Source organism: Lycium barbarum, chromosome 12 (genome assembly GCF_019175385.1).
Source record: "Lycium barbarum isolate Lr01 chromosome 12, ASM1917538v2, whole genome shotgun sequence".
Classification (NCBI taxonomy): Eukaryota; Viridiplantae; Streptophyta; class Magnoliopsida; order Solanales; family Solanaceae; genus Lycium; species Lycium barbarum.
The window spans coordinates 63403722-63422496 of NC_083348.1; the positions used below are offsets into that span (position 1 = coordinate 63403722).

An 18775-nucleotide genomic window follows, 5' to 3' on the forward strand; every position below is an offset into this window, starting at 1 on the left:
GTCTGACCCTTCTCCGGACTATGCGCATAGCGGGAGCTTAGAGCACCAAGCTGCTCTTTTTTAGGCTGGGATCTTCTCTTCCATTGACTTAAGTTCAGAGCTTTTACTTTGCTAGTTTTTTGGTGCAATTCTCCTTTTGTTCAGGATGTAGATGCCATGTTAGACACAACGGAGTTTAGACGAAATGCACAATTTGTAATTATGTTTTGAAGCACTAGTTTACTGCCGATTCTATTTTAGTAAAATTCCTCATTACTTAAAAAAATTGTCTAGTTTGTTGGTGAAAAATCTTCGTTGTGGATGTACGTTCTCTATTGGAGCTGAGATAACTTTCTGTTCCACTTTCTCAATGGTGTTATTGGACCTAATTAAGGTCTGTCATCCTTAATTTGCCTTAAGAAACGAGTTACTCAGTATTTAGTATTGTAACGAACCACATTGCGTCCTAATACGGTGAAATGGATGTAAAGAATTAATTAAAATGACTGGTTCAACTAGTTAAATATTTATATGCAATTGATTGATATATTGATCATCTATATTGATTACATACAAGAGTCTGTCCTGGTTGCATTTTGTCGCCTTTGTTGCAAGTTTGGTAGCGTCTTGTTTCTATTACTACCAACAGAGCAAGAGTATTAGTATTAAAATTCAGGTGCAAGAGAAACAATGAAAAGGTTTGGAGTGGATTCTTTTGCCCCGCCCTGCCTCTTGTAAATATTAAATTACTTTAGATCTATACGTGTAAACTTATGCGAAGATGACGTGGCTATTAAACAGAAAAAGGAAAAAGGAAAAGCAAATAAAAGGTTTGCGCATAGTGCTACTGCTGGCAGGCTACTGGTGACGCACATTTCCTGAAGTTGGAATATCTGCGTACTGTGTGTTCAATTTCAGTTATCCACCAAGCAACGTTTTTGTCTTTTTTCCTCTGAATAATATGCAGAGAATAATAAAACCAACAATCCTCTCCATACCCGGACACGATAAAAGCTTGCTTATTAATTCCTCTTTGTTTGCATAAATAAAAGTTAAAGTTGATTTTTTCAGCCTATTTACACAAATCCGAACCATAGGGAAATTTATGACTATGCAAAATTTAAAATATGTTTCATACTAATTTGGCAACATTTTAAATTCTAGCTATATATTTAAAAACATGTTATAAAAATTACGTACTATTTAAACTGTTACTTTTAAAAGATTCTAAAAATTGTATACATTATTTATGTTATGGAGTACAACTTTTGGAAAACATAGTACTAATTGGTCAAGTCCAACTGCATTTACTGATTTGTTTTAGTTCATTTAATAATTTATTTTGCCCAAATCTCCTCAGAACTTGTACTGTCTCTTCATTTTCTTCACCATCTTCTGCAGTAAACAGTATTTTTCTACAAGTTGTCCATAGCTAATGTGCAAATAGTGGAAACTTTTGTTCCGTTGATCAAAGCACAAATGATAACATTGAACCAAACATAAGATTTTACTAGCCTGTTCTGTCTCTAATAACAACAAACATTGTATCACATCTACCCTTCTCTTTGGATTCTCAAAATGGAAATGGAGCTTGACAAGCACCCATCGTGCATGCTTCTATTTAAAGAAGGTTCTATGGATAAAATAGTAAGTTTTCCTTTTACTTAATGATCTGTATACGTTCTTTTTTTTTTCTTTTTCTTTTTTTTTTCTTTTCTTTTTGGTTGTTACTTCTTCCAACTGAGTTTTCCTAATCTGATTTTGTTAGCAAATGCCGTCTGATTTTGTGAAAGAACACAAGAAGATGTTGGCTAAGACTTGCTTACTGAAAACCGATGTACTAGCTGGGATGTCATGGGAAGCAAAAATAGAGAAAGAAAAGCCGAATTACTTCATATGTGAAGAAGATTGGCCACAGTTCGTGGTGTATCACAAGCTGGAAATAGGGGACTTTTTGCGCTTCTTTCTTGTCGATAAATCAACGTTCCATGTCCTTCTCTACTCCCGGAAACATAGTAGAAATCTTCGATTTTTTGAGGACCTCAGCAGTAGTGAGGAAGAGGAAGAGGAAGAAGAAGGGGAGGAGGTAGAAATAGTGGAAGAGAAAGAAAAAGAGGTAGAGAACATTGAAGCTTCAAGAAAATCGAAGAGAGTAAAAATGGAGCCAATAGATATAGTATCAGATACTGAGGAAGAGAGGGGTGATCCATCAGGTGGCTCCAAAGATAGGGGAAATTCATGCTATCCATATTTAGGTAACCTTGACCTCTTTATACATTTGGTCTATTTGATTGTTTTCAGTTTATCTATTCATCCATGAGATCGATGACAGACATAATGTGACCAAATGATGCATATAAATCATACCGGCTAATTGGGGTTAAGTCTTAATTGTTGTTGTACTTGTACTTAATATTGCCATTTCTGGACAACTTTAAAAAAAAATCAGCCTGGTTAAAGACTAGTATATCATTGTGACTCTCAAGTATGAGATTGCCTTTGAGTCCCTCCCTGAAGCCCTTCTTACCTCTTTGTTTGCCTCTTCTGATTTCATCACGAAAGGAGGTAAATCTGATGCCAAAGCAGATAATATGCTTGGCATGAAGAAGAAAGCTCCAGAGACTAAGAAAGCGAATGAAGTAAAAATGGAGGCAGTAATTTTATTAGATTCTGAGGAAGAGAGGGTTGGTCAATCCAGTGGCTCCAAAGATGGGGGAAATCCATGCTATTCACATCCAGGTAAGGTCCACCACTTTATATATTTGGTATATTTAATTGTTTTCAGTTTATCTATGGATGCACTAGAACCTATGGTAGACAAAATGAAGCCAAATGATGCTTATAGATCATAACAACTACTTGGGGTTAATTTTTAACTGCTGTTGTTTCTTGTATTAAGTTTGCTATTTCAGTATGACTTAAAAACACTCTTTAGCCTAGTTAAAGACTCGTATATCATTGTGACTATTAAGTATGAAGTTGCCTTGAGTCCCTCCCCAATGCCCTTGTTGTCCCTTCCTTTTCAGCCCACACTCACCTTACCACCATACAACGAAGCTAGGGAATATATCTTTGTTTTTCTCCCTCTCATTCACTTTATCAATCCTGGAGGTTTCATCATGATAGGTGGTAAATCCGATGCCAGAGCTGATAACATGCTCAGTGTGAAGAAGAAAGCTCCCGAGACTAAAGAAGCGAAGAAAGTCTTAACGGAGCTAGTAAAATTATCAGATTCTGAGGAAGAAAACGTTGATCCATCCCATGGATGCAAAGATTGGGGAAATCCATGCTATTCACATCCAGGTAACATCGACCCCTTTCTTGGTATATTTAATTGTTTTCAGTTTATCTATGGATGCACAAAATCGCTGAGACACAAAGAAACAGAAATGATGCATATTAGATCAGACCGAATAATTGGGGTTAACTCCTAATTGCTCGTCCTTGTATTAAGTCTGCTAGTTCTATAAAACTTATTAAAGGACTCTTTTAGCATAGTTAAAGACTTGTATATCATCGTGACTATAAGTATGAGATTGCATTGGAGTCCCTCCCCAAAGACCTTTTTATCCCTCCCCCTTCAGCCCATACTCACCTCCTGACAATGAAGGTAGGGCATATCTTTTTGTTTTTCTCCTATCGTTCATTTTCTCAACCCTGGAGATCTCATCATGATAGGAGGTAAATCTGTTGCCAAACCTGATAACATGCTTGGCATGAAAAAAGCTCCCGAGTCTAAAGAAGCAAAGAAGGCTACCAAGGATCCTAACAAACCTAAGAGGCCACCTGCAAGTGCTTTCTATGAAAAACGAGGACGGAAATCTGCCAAGGATCCTAACAAACCCAAGAGGCCTGCAGGTGCTTTCCTCCTTTTCATGGAGGAGTTCAGGAAGCAGTTCAAGGAGGAGCATCCATGCAATAGAACTGTGGCCACTGAAGGTATAGCTGGCGGAGGCAAGTGGAAACAGTTGTCAAATGCTGAAAAAGCTCCTTACATGGCTGAGGCAAAGAAAAGGATGGCGGAATATCATAAGAACAAGGATGCTTATAACAAGCGAGTAGCTGCTGGATCTTCCGGAGAAGAGGAATCTTACAAGTCAATGTCCGAGGTTGATGAGGAAGATGGGGATGATGATTGAAGAAGTTTTTAGCGGATGAAGCAATTGGTGAGGAAGTTCGTGTAATATCTTCTATACATGGCCTCTTCTTTTCACCGTATAAATCTTGCAATTTATTTGCTTTTATTTTTAGGGGTTAAAGATTAATTCAGAGCAGCTTCATGTAAAGCTCAATAGTTTATGTACAATTTACTTTGATGCTGCCTAATCCTAATTCAGCTAGGTGTTTGTCCTTTTGGCTAGTTTGTTGGTAAGATATCTTTGTTATTGATATATATGCTTCCTATTGTAGTTGGGATAGTTTCTGTTCTACCTTTCTCTATAAGGGTTTTGGGGCCCAAAGAAAGAATTTGTGATCCTTAATTTGCCTTAAGGACTGAATCATTTAGTACTGTAACAAATTGCTTGTGTCCCTATATGGCGAAATGGATATAAGGATTTCAAATGACTGGTTCGACTAGTTATGTAGTATGCATTTGATTGGTTGTTGTCTAACTAGATGTTTGAGTAAGTCCTTGTTGCATTTTGATGTCACCTTTGTATGGAAGCTTAGTAGCTTCTTGTTTCTGTTACTACTAAGCAAAGATGCAGAGACGTAGTGTGAAAGTTCAGCTGCAAAGGAAACAATGAAAAGGTTTGGACTGGAATTCTTTTGTGATTCATGATTTGAATCTATGTAGAGTTCGTGCAGAAATCTACTTTAGTATCTCAGGTATTCAACTATTCATGATGAATTAAAACAGATATAATAGGCTCAATCTTCACATCTATCATTGCTTTGATCCCTTCAACAAGTTCTTGATATCAGAAAAACGTTGACAGGCAGTTTTAGCATATTAATATTGCAACCTTCAAGCAAAATTTCCCCTAAAGTGAAGAGGTTCCTTCAGATATAGACTAAATTCTTTCAAGACCAAACACTTAATTCAAATCCAACGCCACCTTAACGTGATTTTCAGCAAAATTAATAAGCAAGATACTGCATGATTATCAGTAATACCCATATGAAGACTACAACACAAAATGTAATCAAGAGAAACCATAGTACATACATATAGCTACTGCAAGGAATGGGGTTTGAAGATCTTTTGAACCTGTAAAACATTACTACCACCATCTCCCTGAATCAATTTGAAGCAGCAAGTGTCACCACTGGCTATCTTGTTATGTGTTCGGAATTCAGCCCATCCTCCTTTTATGTGAACCCACCTTCCCTTGGAGTCCGGAGCCTAAAGGGTATAAAAATACACGGTTTTTACCAAAAGGGAACGTTTAAAAATTATTATACCAAAAGGGGTATATCGTGGGCTGATCCACGATATACCCCAATTTTTTTTTTTTAAATTGTCAGACTGAAACGAAAAAAAAAAATAATTTACTTGTATAACGTGGACTGATCCACGTTATACAATATAATTGTATAACATGGACAGATCCACGTTATACAATTTATATTGTATAACGTGGATCAGTCCACGTTATACAAGTAAATTAATTTTCCGCAATTTTTTTCCGTTTTCCAAATAAGCACTCTATAAGACGTTGCCTAGATTTAAATCATATTCGGTTATGTTTTTAATAAAAAAAAATTATTGATTTTTAAAATTTTTAAAGCATAATTAACTCAAATAAATATTTTAACACATGCAAATAATTAAATGTGTTATATATGCGAACAGAAATAAAAAATTAAATATAAGTTAAATAAACGTCACACATTAACTGAATGGTAAATGTTAAATTACATACTAACTATTAAACTGCACAAGACATGTTATATATTCTTGGAAGAGTACATAAAGAAACAACAATTGTACAAGTTAAGAAAAAACATAAAAACCAACAAGCAACAACAACTACTGATTTCTATCGGGGCAGCGATTCTTGTTATGACCTGTTTGCTTGCACGTACTACACTTTCTAGCCATGCGAGCCGGAACTATATCTATTTCATTCCTCCTTCTAGTTTTTATTTTTACAGCAGCATGCGCGATTTGACGACTGCAACGATTCGCGTAAAAAAAAATTCTCGAATCAATTACCAATCAACAAAATTATATTGTTGCAAAACGTTAATGACTCATGGATTTTACTATTTGATTTTACGCAAAACACGCTTGATTTGACGATTGGATGGCAGATTCGACGACTGGAAAAACGTTGGCAGCCAACGTTTTACAAAATACGAACATATAGCTCCGGCTCGCATGGCTAGAAAGTGTAGTACGTGCAAGCAAACAGGTCATAACAAGAATCGCTGCCCCGATAGAAATCAGTAGTTGTTGTTGCTTATTGGTTTTTATGTTTTTTTTTAACTTGTACAATTGTTGTTTCTTTATGTACTCTTCCAAGAATATATAACATGTCTTGTGCAGTTTAATAGTTAGTATGTAATTTAACATTTACCATTCAGTTAATGTGTGACGTTTATTTAACTTATATTTAATTTTTTATTTCTGTTCGCATATATAACACATTTAATTATTTGCATGTGTTAAAATATTTATTTGAGTTAATTATGCTTTAAAAATTTTAAAAATCAATAAAAAAAATTTATTAAAAACATAACCGAATATGATTTAAATCTAGGCAACGTCTTATAGAGTGATTATTTGGAAAACGGAAAAAATTTGCGGAAAATTAATTTACTTGTATAACGTGGATCAGTCCACGTTATACAAGTAAATTATTATTTTTTTCGTTTCAGTCTGACAATTTAAAAAAAAAATTTGGGGTATATCGTGGATCAGCCCACGATATACCCCTTTTGGTATAATAATTTTTAAACGTTCCCTTTTGGTAAAAACCGTGTATTTTTATACCCTTTAGGCTCCGGACTCCCTTCCCTTGCATGCTATGTCCACTCGCCACTCCTTGCCTTTCCCATTTACCAGTCTCATTTTCTTCATGTAAATTATGCCTGCCCATCTCGCGAAGCTCATCGGGATAGTCTAATTAACATGGTCATCAAACATGTTTTCAGGTGAAAGTAAACGCATAAAATCTACCAAAGAATTTAAAATAACAGGATTGTTTTTAACTTTACCATAAAAATTGAGTGGGACTTTTTGATAACCATTTCATAGTATGGATCTTTGCTGTTTAAGTTCACGACACTGAATCTGATCTTCTTTGGACCATTTTCTTCACTTTCACTGTTAGCTTCCTCCTCTTCAGCAACAGTACCTGTCTCTCTCTTAAAAAGGTTCAGCATTTACCAGCGATAGATCAATTGATCAATCTACTGACTCAACACCTAAGGCATTGAATCGGGTTTTGAACTCTTTATATCCATTTCTTTGTATTATGACTACACAATCCATTACAATACTAAAAGGGAGTAACTTATGGACGGTGATCACTGTAAAGATATCAGATTTAATTTTAACCTATTGTAGCAGTGCATAGAAGTTAAACACTTTAGCCCATACTAAATAAACTCAATTTTAAAGACCAATTAAGGATCTCGCTCTTATAAGTTGTACTCACGTTGATATGCAAGTCTATAACATTAGATTAAAAGAACTTTGGAAGTTACTAAAATAGTACAGTAGCAAACTTAATGCAAGTACAATAAGAAGCTGCACTTATTACCAACTAATTACCGGTATGGCCTACATGAATCATTTGTTTTTGCTGTGATTTGCTTATAATTAAGTCTCTGTCATTCTCATGCATCTATATATAAGCTGAAAACAAGAATTAGATACCCCAAAATGCATCATAAGAAGGACATTACCTGACAATTCTTCTGGTTCTGTATTAACTCTCTTGGATTTTCTTGAAGGTCCAGTATTTCCATAGTCCTGTTTTTCTTGGGAGGAACTGCTGAGTTCCTCAAATAGTTGCCTCCCGCTGAAGTTTTTATAACTTTTCTGGTTATAAACCAGGACTTGGAACGTCGATTTATCAATGAGAAAAAATAGCAAAATGTCACCCAGCTCCAGTTGGTGATGCACCACAAAATGTGACCACTCTCCTTCACATATGAAGTAATTGGACTTTTTTCTCACTATACTTGCTTCCCATGACATTCCAACTATATTCGATTTCAGTAAGCAAGTCTTGGCCAACATGTTCTTGTTTTCTTTGATGAAAGCAGGCAGCATTAGCTAACAAATCAAAATCCTCAAGTTTAGGATACAAGAACCAAAAAGAAAAAGTGAAGAATAAAAGATAAAACTAGAAAACTTCCTATTTTATCCGTAAAGCCTTATCTAAATAAAAGCTTGCAAAATGATGGATGCTTGTTGGGATCCACTAGCATTTTGAGAAATGAGAAAGAAGAGGCTAGAGAATTAATGTTGTTGAAGATGATATAGAAGAAGCTGGTGCTGGTGACTAATTAATGGAGAAAAAGTTTAGAGTTGTGCACATGCAGTAGTTAAAAAGGGGAGAATAACTAAATTTTGTGTAGTGCAGAAGAACCGCGTTGCGAGTAGTTCAGGGTGGAGTTTAGTTGTTGTTTAGCAAGTTCTAAAGTTTCTTTGGGTTGATTCACTATGATTGTTACTTTACTTCTATTTTCCGGTCTCAGCACATTGATGTCATATTTTACTATTTGAGAAAAAAGGGTAAATATGATCCTACTGTTGCTATACGGTTCACGACAACTGACCGGTTTTTTGGTGGCAAGATTGCTGAATTCTATGAAAAGTATGTCAAGGCTAACCATGATGCTGCTAATATTCCTGAAGTTAATGAGATATCTCAGTATATTCAAGGCTTTTACTGTGACAGGTCACTGGGTCTTGGGTGTGCTTACGTTCAAGGATAGGTGCATCCACGTATATGACTCTAACCGTGGTGCTTTGAATGATTCTTTTGTTACAAAATCACTGTTGCCTTTTGCATTCATGATAACTCAATTCTTGACAAGTATCGGATTCTATGGCAAGAGGAGCGACATTGATTTCAAAAATGATGCATATGCCGATAGAGCGAAATCTGACCAGTTGTTGGTCAATTTGGTCACTGATCTGCCACAGTAGTTCAATGCGTAAGTTTTTTTTTTATACCGTTTTAATCACGATATTTTGTGTACTACAGTAGCTTATGGGAAATTTGGTGCTTACAGGGATTATGGTGCTTTTATTGTTGCCTTTGCTAAGAAGAAGAAGAAGAAGAAGAGGGGGCAGCCTTCATTTATAGTTTCAGTGTACTAATTAGGAGTATTTGATGTTCTGTTTTGTTAAAGTACTGCTTTTGATGAATCACAATACCTTTTTGCTATTCGCAAAAGCAAAAAACAACTGACTAGTTAGTTTGTTATGGATATTTGGTGTAACTGACTCTTGTAAAAATCTGAAGGCATGGACCAATTATGGAATTATGACTTTGTATTGGTTTTCTCTTACCGAATGATTGTTAGTCTGAGGCTGTTTGACATGCCGTTGGTATGATTTAGTCACTGATAGTACTGTAAGGAAGTCATGAGAATTTCATATGCAGGTTTATACATTGTTTATACACACATATACAGGGTTATACATTATTATACTTCACTTGTATACAAAGGAATTTGTCATGAGAATTTCATATGCAGGTTTATACATTGTTTATACACACATATACAGTGTTTTACGTTTTTATACTTCACTTGTATACAAAGAAATTTGTCATAGGAATTGCATATGCAGGTTTATACATTGTTATACATCACATATACAAGGCTATACATTATTATACTTCAATTGTATACAAAGTAATTTGTCACGGGAATTGTATAAATAGGTTTATACATTGTTATACATCACATATACATGGTTATACATTATTATACTTCACTTGTATACAAAGTTATACATAGATTATACAGTCTTGAGGCTGCATATTGGTGATTATACACCTAGTAACTTGGAAAGAAACAAAAATAAAGGTTTATTTGACCTGACACTCGATCCCAACAAATACTATACATGGGCAGTTAAAATACTATACACGAGCAGTTAGAGCAGCTAGAGTAAACGCATGCAACCAATAAGATTCAAGAAATTAACAAGAAAATAAGCAGCTAAAGTGAAATATATTTTCAACATTGTGGCATAGTCTAACTTGAAATGCTTATTCAGGAAAAGCACTACTCAACTGTGGCTATGAATTTTAAGTTCTCCACATGGTTCCAACGACAAGAAACGTAAACATAAAGTGTAGTGTTTCAAACTAAGTTCTTTGGTATATTTTTGCATGTTTTCCTATTGTGACCAGCTTGTCCACACCGCCCACATGAAAGCTTAGCCCTATTCTTCTTATTGTTATTATTATCCGTCTCCGAAGCCGATTTGTATCTCTTCATTTTTGGTCTTCCAGCACTTCTCTTCCCTTCTAGTGGTAAGACCACATTCTCCATGACCTCTCTAGGGACAACCCATGTAGTCTCATCTGGAATAGGATCTACAGGAATTTCCCATGTTTTCATGAGATAATCCTTCTTGTAGTAGAAAGAGCAGAATTGGATTGGGTCCATTCCATTGTGCTTTATAACTGCCCAAGCGTGCGAGCATGTCAATTCGTTCATTTGAATTCTCTTACAACTACATGTTCCCTCTCCGAGATCCACTATGTTTATCCTTTTGCCTTCAACCACTGTATACAACTAGTCCGCAAAAGGTATCGCCTACAGTGTTTTCAAGAAAACAGAAGACATTTATTATGGATGCAATCATATTTTTGTTCAACTTCTTGCTATACATTTTTCCAAGCTCTGTAGACTTCGTTGCACGTTTTCTATTTTCGTAGCTCCATTGTGTCATCAACTTTATCAAAAACTCTAGCAAGCGTCTTACTGGAAGCTCTCTGGCAAATTTGTTTGTCGAATTCATTGACTTAGCTATATTGGAGGTCATGAAAATTGTCCTTTTCACTCTACAGGATACTCTAGACCACCGTTCATACCCAACATTGAACAAGTAAGGTTGCACTCGCCAATCAATTTTCTTCAATTCGTTCATGTAGCGTTCAAACCTTTCAATGGTGTAAGCCTTAGCCAAACCAAAAAAGATATGTCTCGCTTTTTCCTTATTTTTTCTGAATAGATCCTTGACGTTGTTCCGCAAATGGTAGATGCAGAAACAATGGGGCACTTCTAGGTAAACAGTTGATGTTGCATTCTGGATGCTATCATGTCTATTCGAAATAATACACATTCCTTCCCGAACCCCAAAAGTATTCTTCAATTGCATGAAGAACCATCCCCAAGATGCTTCATTTTCTGAGTCGACGAGTGCATAGGCTAGCGGTAGGATATTCCCTGTTTAGATAAAATATACACAATTATACAATCAGTATAGAAAAATATTCACAATTATACAGTCAGTATAGAAAAATACACACACTTATACAAACGGTATAGAAAAATATACACACTTATACAGACAATATAGAAAAATATACACAATTATACAATCAGTATAGAAAAATATACAAACTGTATAGAAAAATATACACACAGTAGCTTTGTACATGCAATCATCTGCAAGTGCAATGAAAGTCCATCAAGTACAACCAAGTACTATCAAATTAGCAGAGCTCCTTTATTGTTTTACATTCAGAAGCACTTTGCAACTCTGGTTCAACGAAGATATGCCTTACTGTAATAGAAACAAATTGACAACAGTAGCTTCAAACATACATAAGCTATCATACAGTGATACAAACAACCATGTCAAGCCTCACCAACTAATCTTCCGCGCGAAAAAAAAGAAGGAGAAAATCTAAATATGTAGGTAAAACACACATTAACAAACCACACAAACCACATTTTACATGTCATGAGGTTGGTTTTCCTCAGGAGGAACTAGCACCTTCTGATTTCTTAAAAAACAATTGAATCAATGAGGGAGTTCTCTGATCCTTGGTGCCACATTAAACTTTATTGGCCTAGTTTTGCATGGAAGTTTGTTATGCTATTGTCATAAAAGTAAGTATTTTTGCTAGGAAAAGAAAGCGTATTTCCAGCACTCCAAGCAAGAAGCTAGATGAGAGGTAAATTGATTAGTTGAGATGTCAAGATATAGTCAGTATAGAAAAATATACACACTTATACATGTTTTATACAAGTATATACAAACTGAAACTACCATTAAGAGAAAGGAATCTTGAGACAGTGTACTCACCAGCTGCGTCCAGTGTACTAGCAGTCAATATAGTCCCCTTATATACTGCTATAAGAAAGCTCCTATCAACCACCATTATTGGCCTACAATATTCCCAACCCTTGATAGATGAATACAGGGAAACAAATGCCTAAAGGAAGCGTCCCTCATCCGACTTATGCAACCTTGTAACCGTTCCTGGATTTGTGTACTCCAACATATACAGGTATGACGGCAACTCCCCATAAGATACACTTGGTTTCCCTCTTACTATTTCCATTGCCTTTTCTTTAGCTCTCCACACTTTCATATAGTTCAACTTACCCCCCGTTGCATGTCACTTATTATATCTTTTGGAGTGTAATTTCTTTTCGGATCAGAAAGTTTATCCACAACAAAACCAGCAACTACAACCGAAGTAGCTTGACGTTGCGTAAGTATCTTTCAGAAAACGAACATGTATGAACATCATTGAAATGCCTCACTTTCAATATTTTTCCCATGTGCACGGCTTAAGATTTGAAACTCCAATCACAGTTATCATCCACACAAGAGAGGTGATACCTATTAGTAAATAATTGAAACTTCTTAATACAAATTTATACACAAATATCCATAAACATACCACAAAGCACATACATACAATACACGAATCACTCTATCAACATATGTACTATTCATATATACAAATATATAACAGAATATACAATTTTATATCATACCTTATGTCACGCCCCGAACTATGGCCTGGCCGTAACACGGCACTCGGTGCCTGACTGCATGTGACCGAGCGAACCACATGGCTTGCTGAATCATCATGAAGCATACATGAGCGGAAATACAACATGAGACATGATGAGATTTAAGAAAACACATGAAGTCATAATAATTTATAAGGTACTTGTTTAAAAACATGAACATGGATAATATCATAACTGAGCCAAAATGGCTAACCGACACTGAAAGTCTGACATAACATGCTGACTTGTCTAGTCTGTGAAACCTCTATCATGAGTCTGACTGGAAAAAAAATACTTGCTGGGACAAGGCCCCCAGCATACCTTTAATACATAAATGATATAAAGTAAACAACTGACTAAACCCCGAAGAGAATGGGACTCAGCCAAAAGCTGATACGAGAGTTGTCCTACTGAGCAGATGCGTCGTCCTGTAAATCAGTACCTGCATCGTGAAATGCAGGCCCCTAAGGCAATAAACGGGGACGTCAGTACTTTGAATGTACTGGTATATAAACACATGAGAGAATAAGCAGGCACATAATACATAGACATGAAATTTAAACTGAAACTGATTATTGAAACTGAGCATGAACATGAGTACTGTAAGCATGGAGTAATCTGTAACTGAGATGAAAACATGATAGTAACTGTAATACCGACATGAATCACCACGGGGAGAAACGTGGAGTCTGATCTCGGCCCGATCAGCTAAGCCAACTCGTACCTTGCCAGAGTACAAGACATAAACATGACATGAATGGATCCAAAATCCCTCAATGGGGAAACATGAAGGAATCGTCCTAACTGGGTGGAGCGATCCTTATCCTACGTTGGCATACGTAGTTTCAGCCCATCTGAGCCTTCTCGGTATTAATACAACTCCCGAACATGAATGATAACTGAAGACATGATTTCTAATTCTTAACATGAACATAGAGACATGAAGACATGACAATAAATACGTATATACAAACTTTTCATAGAGGTAAGCATAATATCTCATATCTTGTGCTATAGAACCAATGGGATGCAATTATGGGTTCCTCATAGATTACAGACTGAATCTCAATCACCAAAACAGTAAATTAAGACTAATCAAAGGGAATTATAACTGATAATATAATATATCATGGTTCAAGTGTCTAGGGTTTATCATGAATATACCTAAAACCCTAAACCTAGTGTAATCATGGAATACCGAAGCATGGGGAAGAACAAGGATGTTCCCACATGTGGATAGCGTCTACATACCTGGTAATGATTCAACTTGAAATAAAAACCTGATCTTGGAAGAAGAATCCTAACCTTTGGCCTTGAACTTTTAATTGGGTTTTCTTGAAAACCCTATGTTAAGAGCATAGAATTTCTACTTAGGATTCATGGGAAATTAACGGAATTCACTTAGGATAGTGTTAAGGGGCTTACCTTGATGCTTGGAGACGTTGAGAGGAGAGGGTTTTTGTATTAGGGCTTGAGAAGCATAAAAGTTATGAAGTAAAATTGAATTCCCGTTCTTTTAATAGTCTCAGTCGCGGCACCGTTACGGACCGTGTAACGGTCCGCAACACTGGACCGTAATGCGAGTGAAATTTCCAGTGAGGTCTGGTTTTCTGAGGTTGGGTTACGCTGCCACGTTACGGGCCATAACAGGTGTTACGGTCCGTAACGATGAACCGTCCTTGGTCCAAAATTTACGAGACGGTGATTTTTCAAGCGAGCCTGATACGGTATGAATGACGGGCCGTAACACATGTTACAGACCATCCCTTGTAGCGTAACACATGGTTTTCTAAACTGAAACGTATTTTCGATTCTAACACTCTCCTTCTTGGGTTTCTAACCTTCTGAGTCATGAACATGGTTTAGTACGGATTTACGAGGTGTTACACCTTGTTGCACTTGATCTCTTCACCTTAAACTGGAACTTCTTGCGCAGGGCATAGTTTTTCATTACACTAGCAAGTGTCTCCTTGTTTATGTAAATTTGATCCTCCGCAACATTTTTGTGTAAAACGTTTTCTATTATACCACAATCATTGTTTTCAGTTTCACCAATTCCTTCATCATTCTCAGAATCAATTTCATCATTCTCAAACTCAATCATATTTATTGTATATGCATCATCAATCTCTTGTATAAGTCCACCTCTACCTAAGCCCACTGAATCTGGAGTAGCCAAATTACTATCCGAACAACCAGCAACAATTGACGCCTTCTTCATTGTTATACACAATGGATAGGCAGTGAATTCTGAATTTTTTTTCTTCAATTCAATAAACGCACGTACACTAGTGTCATCGTGAATTAGCATAGACGGTAAACCATCCTTCGGAATGAACTTGATCTCTATGATATTCAATTCAGAATCAACCTCGATCTGTTTTGAAATTGCAAACACTAAGTTCTCAAAATTGAAACTAGATTCAATAACAACACAATCCCCAACGAAATTGACAAAATTATTTTCATAATTCCATTCACCACTATGCTGAATGTATATAGAATAAACTTCCATCAAATAAAATTGAATCGAAATTAGTGTTTTCTCTTACTTTTAATCGAAGAATCTCTGAAAATCACTACTCCCACCGGATCAAAAAAAGAGTCCACTTAGCCATTTGCACACCCCTTAAGAATATACTAACTCCTAGACAAAAATAGGTAATTTGACTAAACTACCCCTAATTAAATAGACATTGTGATTTGATCATATAACACTTAATAGGGGCAAATATGGAAAAACAAGGTTAATTCTTTCTTGATTTGCTAAGTGGACTCTTTTTTTTATCCAAGAAAAAAAGGCTAAGTGAACTCTTTTTTTGATCCGGAGGGAGTAATAATCAAGGAAAAAGTCAAGCAAAATCTACATGCGGATTTGAAGGAGATATTCAATCGCAGAATTGGAAGGAGAAATCGAAGAACCTGAAATCACGATTTTACTGCCATATACAATTGTATATTGGAGAAAATCATGGAAAATCTTCCACAAAATCTTCACACGGATTTGGAGGAGAAATTAAAGGAAGTTACGTTCTGAATCCAAATAGAGCTGAATGAATAAGCCGTAATTTGAATATATTCAGCCTCTTTTATAGCTGGGCCATGATTTGTTGGGCCGCAGGTTTGTAATTTTAAATATGGGCTATGAATATGTAATTTTGACTCATAAATTGTTTATTAGTGAAATTTTCCCAAAATTGAAAATAAACTATTTTTTCTAATTTTCTAAACTCTGAAATCAACTTAAAAATTCTCATTAAATCTTTCCTTATTTGAATTATGTAGGAATTTCTAATATTTAGTACTTTAAAATTCATTAAATTTTTTTATCTTATATAAACCGCTAATTAAATCATGTGTCAAGAACTATAATTCCTTTCATATTATGTATTTTGAGTGTACAAATAATAGGTGGAGCGGACATCTACTAAATGGCTGATGATGATCGATCCAACAACATACTTACCTAGAGCCTGTTTGGATGGGCTTAAAAAAGCAGCTTATAAGCTGAAAACAGCTTATAAGCTGCTTTAGATAAGCTAAGTCAAACGGGCCCAATTAATTTTTTGGGCTTATTTTAAGCACAAAATGACTTTAAGCTGGCCAACCAAACACTCAAAAAAGCTGAAAACATCTTATAAGCAAGTTATAAGCCAATCCAAACGGGCTCCTAATTAGATTCATATTTAGTTATAAATTTTACGGATTAACGATAAAGTTCGTAGCTAAGTCTAATATTAATATATTATTTTTATTGTCAAATGAGGTACATACTTTGGTCACGTGCAAAGCGCGTACGTCGTACATTAAAACTAGTAGTATAATTAACTATCTTGATTGAGATATGGGGTTCTGAAATCTGAATAATGACAACAGACCATCCCAAATAGGGTATTGTCAGGGGCGGATCTATGTAGGACCATGGGAGTGCCACGCCACCCGGACCATGTAACACCTCGTAACTTCGGACGAAAGTTTGACTCATAAGATGATAATATAATGGAACCAATATGAGGATTATAGGAAGTGTTTTGAAAACCAATTAAGTCATAAGAAATGTCTTTGGGCAAAGCAAAGTTGAAAACCACTCTACGGAACATGTTTGCAAGAGAGTTTATAGAAGGTCATACTTCCAACGATTATAACCCCATTATTAATTTGGAATTTGGGAAAACATCCTTGATTAAAGTTGTAGCCCTTTGAAATAGCTTTCCAACGGTATATTATGGAGGTCAAACGGACATCTTTGCAAAGAGTTATGCCCGTTTTACTGAAGCCTGTCTTCGCTGGAAAATGGGTGACTTCGACGGGAAGATCGACGGTTCGTCGATCTGATCGACGGTTCGTCGATCTGATCGACGGTTCGTCCTTTGAACCGTCGATTGTGCATTGTTCACTGGAAATTTGACCAATTCGACGGAGCAGATCGACGCTCCGTCGATCTGATCGACGGTTCGTCGTTTGAACCGTCGTTTGGTCCGTTAAGTACGTTTTCGGGTCAAAAGTCGGGTTTACGCGTTTTCTTGTTATATTTGGGGTTGGGGTTTATTTCCCCAACACCCCATTCACGAAAATTCTCTCTAAACTCAGAGACAACAAATCCCAAACCTCAAGATCTTCCAAGGTAAGTTTTTATCATGATTCTAAGTTGAATTTAAGTCCCTAATCCCTTTCTAACTTGAGTAAAACTCTTCTAATCCATAGAGTTAGGATTGGAACATTTTTGTTGGATGTGGAAACCCTAGAACCCGAATTCAAGAGGATTGGACTTCAAAAAGGTAATGTTTTTATTCCTAATCATTTATAGTTGTGAATTGATGAATTCTTGGGAGAATAATATTTGGGTTGGATGAAGAGAATTATATGAACTATGCTAGAGTTGTTGGATTGTTGATTTGGGATTGTTGTATTCATATGGGTGATGAAGAATGATGTTAATTACATCTAATTGAGATTTTAGCATTAGCTAGAAGTAAAAGAATGGAGATTGGGTGAAGAAAACACCATTAATGAGGGTTATAGAGCTTCATGCCCACTAAGTGTTTGATAAAATGCTTAGATGAACAAAACATGGATATTGTTGCTAATATAGGATCCCTATGACTTGTATTGCTATAGATTGAAGTTGAAGGGGTTGAAGGACATTGTGATACGCTCAAAAGCGGAAAGTTAAGGTATGTAGAACTTCCATCCACATGTGGGAATCTCTACGTTCTTCCCCATGATTCGTTTCGTAAAATATATGAGGTTCAAATCCTAGGGCATTAAACCCAACATATTGGTAGCCCGTAATTATGTATGTATGTACATGAATTTTGTATCTATGTTCGTTATTGTATTCCTAATCTTCCATTACGGATATTAGGAATCCTAGCTAAATCCATGAATCATGAATTCTTCCTCATGTGTTCTCATTATGTTTATATGAAACTTTATGATTTCATCCAGCAAGTTACAAGCATGTTTTCAAGTCAAGTATATATATATGATTATGAACTATTGTTATTACTCATGCATCAAAAACATGTTTTGCAAGACTATGACAAGTTATCTTATGAAACTATATTTACAAGTTATGATTTATGAAAACCATGTACAAGCAAGTTATGATTTATGAAAATCATGTACAATTAAGTTATGATTCATGAAAACCATGTACAAGCAAGTTATGATCATGAATACCATGTACAAGCAAGTTACGATTCATGATATACCATGGGCAGCAAGTGCCACTATTTTCATGTTCATGTTTTGGGAGTTGCATTAATTACCGAGGAGGGCTTCAGATAGCCTGAAACTACGTAGCCACCGTAGGATGAGGATCGCTCCACCCATGTCCCGGACG

The 18775-nt window shown here is 35.9% G+C and overlaps 4 protein-coding genes across 4 annotated transcripts; 2 read left to right on the top strand and 2 right to left on the bottom strand.

Moving 5' to 3' along the window:
• Positions 1-1353: 1353 nt before the first annotated feature.
• LOC132622630 (B3 domain-containing protein REM9-like) lies at positions 1354-2422 on the top strand. Its single transcript, XM_060337268.1, has 2 exons — positions 1354-1626; positions 1748-2422. Exons 1-2 carry the CDS (start codon positions 1558-1560, stop codon positions 2297-2299), a joined length of 621 nt encoding a protein of 206 aa, XP_060193251.1. The 5' UTR covers positions 1354-1557; the 3' UTR covers positions 2300-2422.
• Positions 2423-2448: 26 nt separating this feature from the next.
• LOC132622629 (high mobility group B protein 2-like) lies at positions 2449-4426 on the top strand. Its single transcript, XM_060337267.1, has 3 exons — positions 2449-2718; positions 3106-3282; positions 3658-4426. The coding sequence occupies exons 1-3, from the start codon at positions 2571-2573 to the stop codon at positions 4116-4118; spliced, it is 786 nt and encodes a 261-aa protein (XP_060193250.1). The 5' UTR covers positions 2449-2570; the 3' UTR covers positions 4119-4426.
• Positions 4427-5155: 729 nt separating this feature from the next.
• Positions 5156-8206, bottom strand: LOC132624332 (B3 domain-containing protein At5g25470-like). Its single transcript, XM_060339125.1, has 3 exons — positions 7837-8206; positions 7144-7283; positions 5156-5218 (listed from the first exon to the last, which is right to left on the bottom strand). The coding sequence occupies exons 1-3, from the start codon at positions 8204-8206 to the stop codon at positions 5156-5158; spliced, it is 573 nt and encodes a 190-aa protein (XP_060195108.1).
• A 2469-nt stretch (positions 8207-10675) lies between these two features.
• LOC132624333 (uncharacterized) lies at positions 10676-12500 on the bottom strand. Its single transcript, XM_060339126.1, has 4 exons — positions 12376-12500; positions 12212-12294; positions 11642-11686; positions 10676-11346 (listed from the first exon to the last, which is right to left on the bottom strand). Exons 1-4 carry the CDS (start codon positions 12498-12500, stop codon positions 10676-10678), a joined length of 924 nt encoding a protein of 307 aa, XP_060195109.1.
• Positions 12501-18775: the final 6275 nt, after the last annotated feature.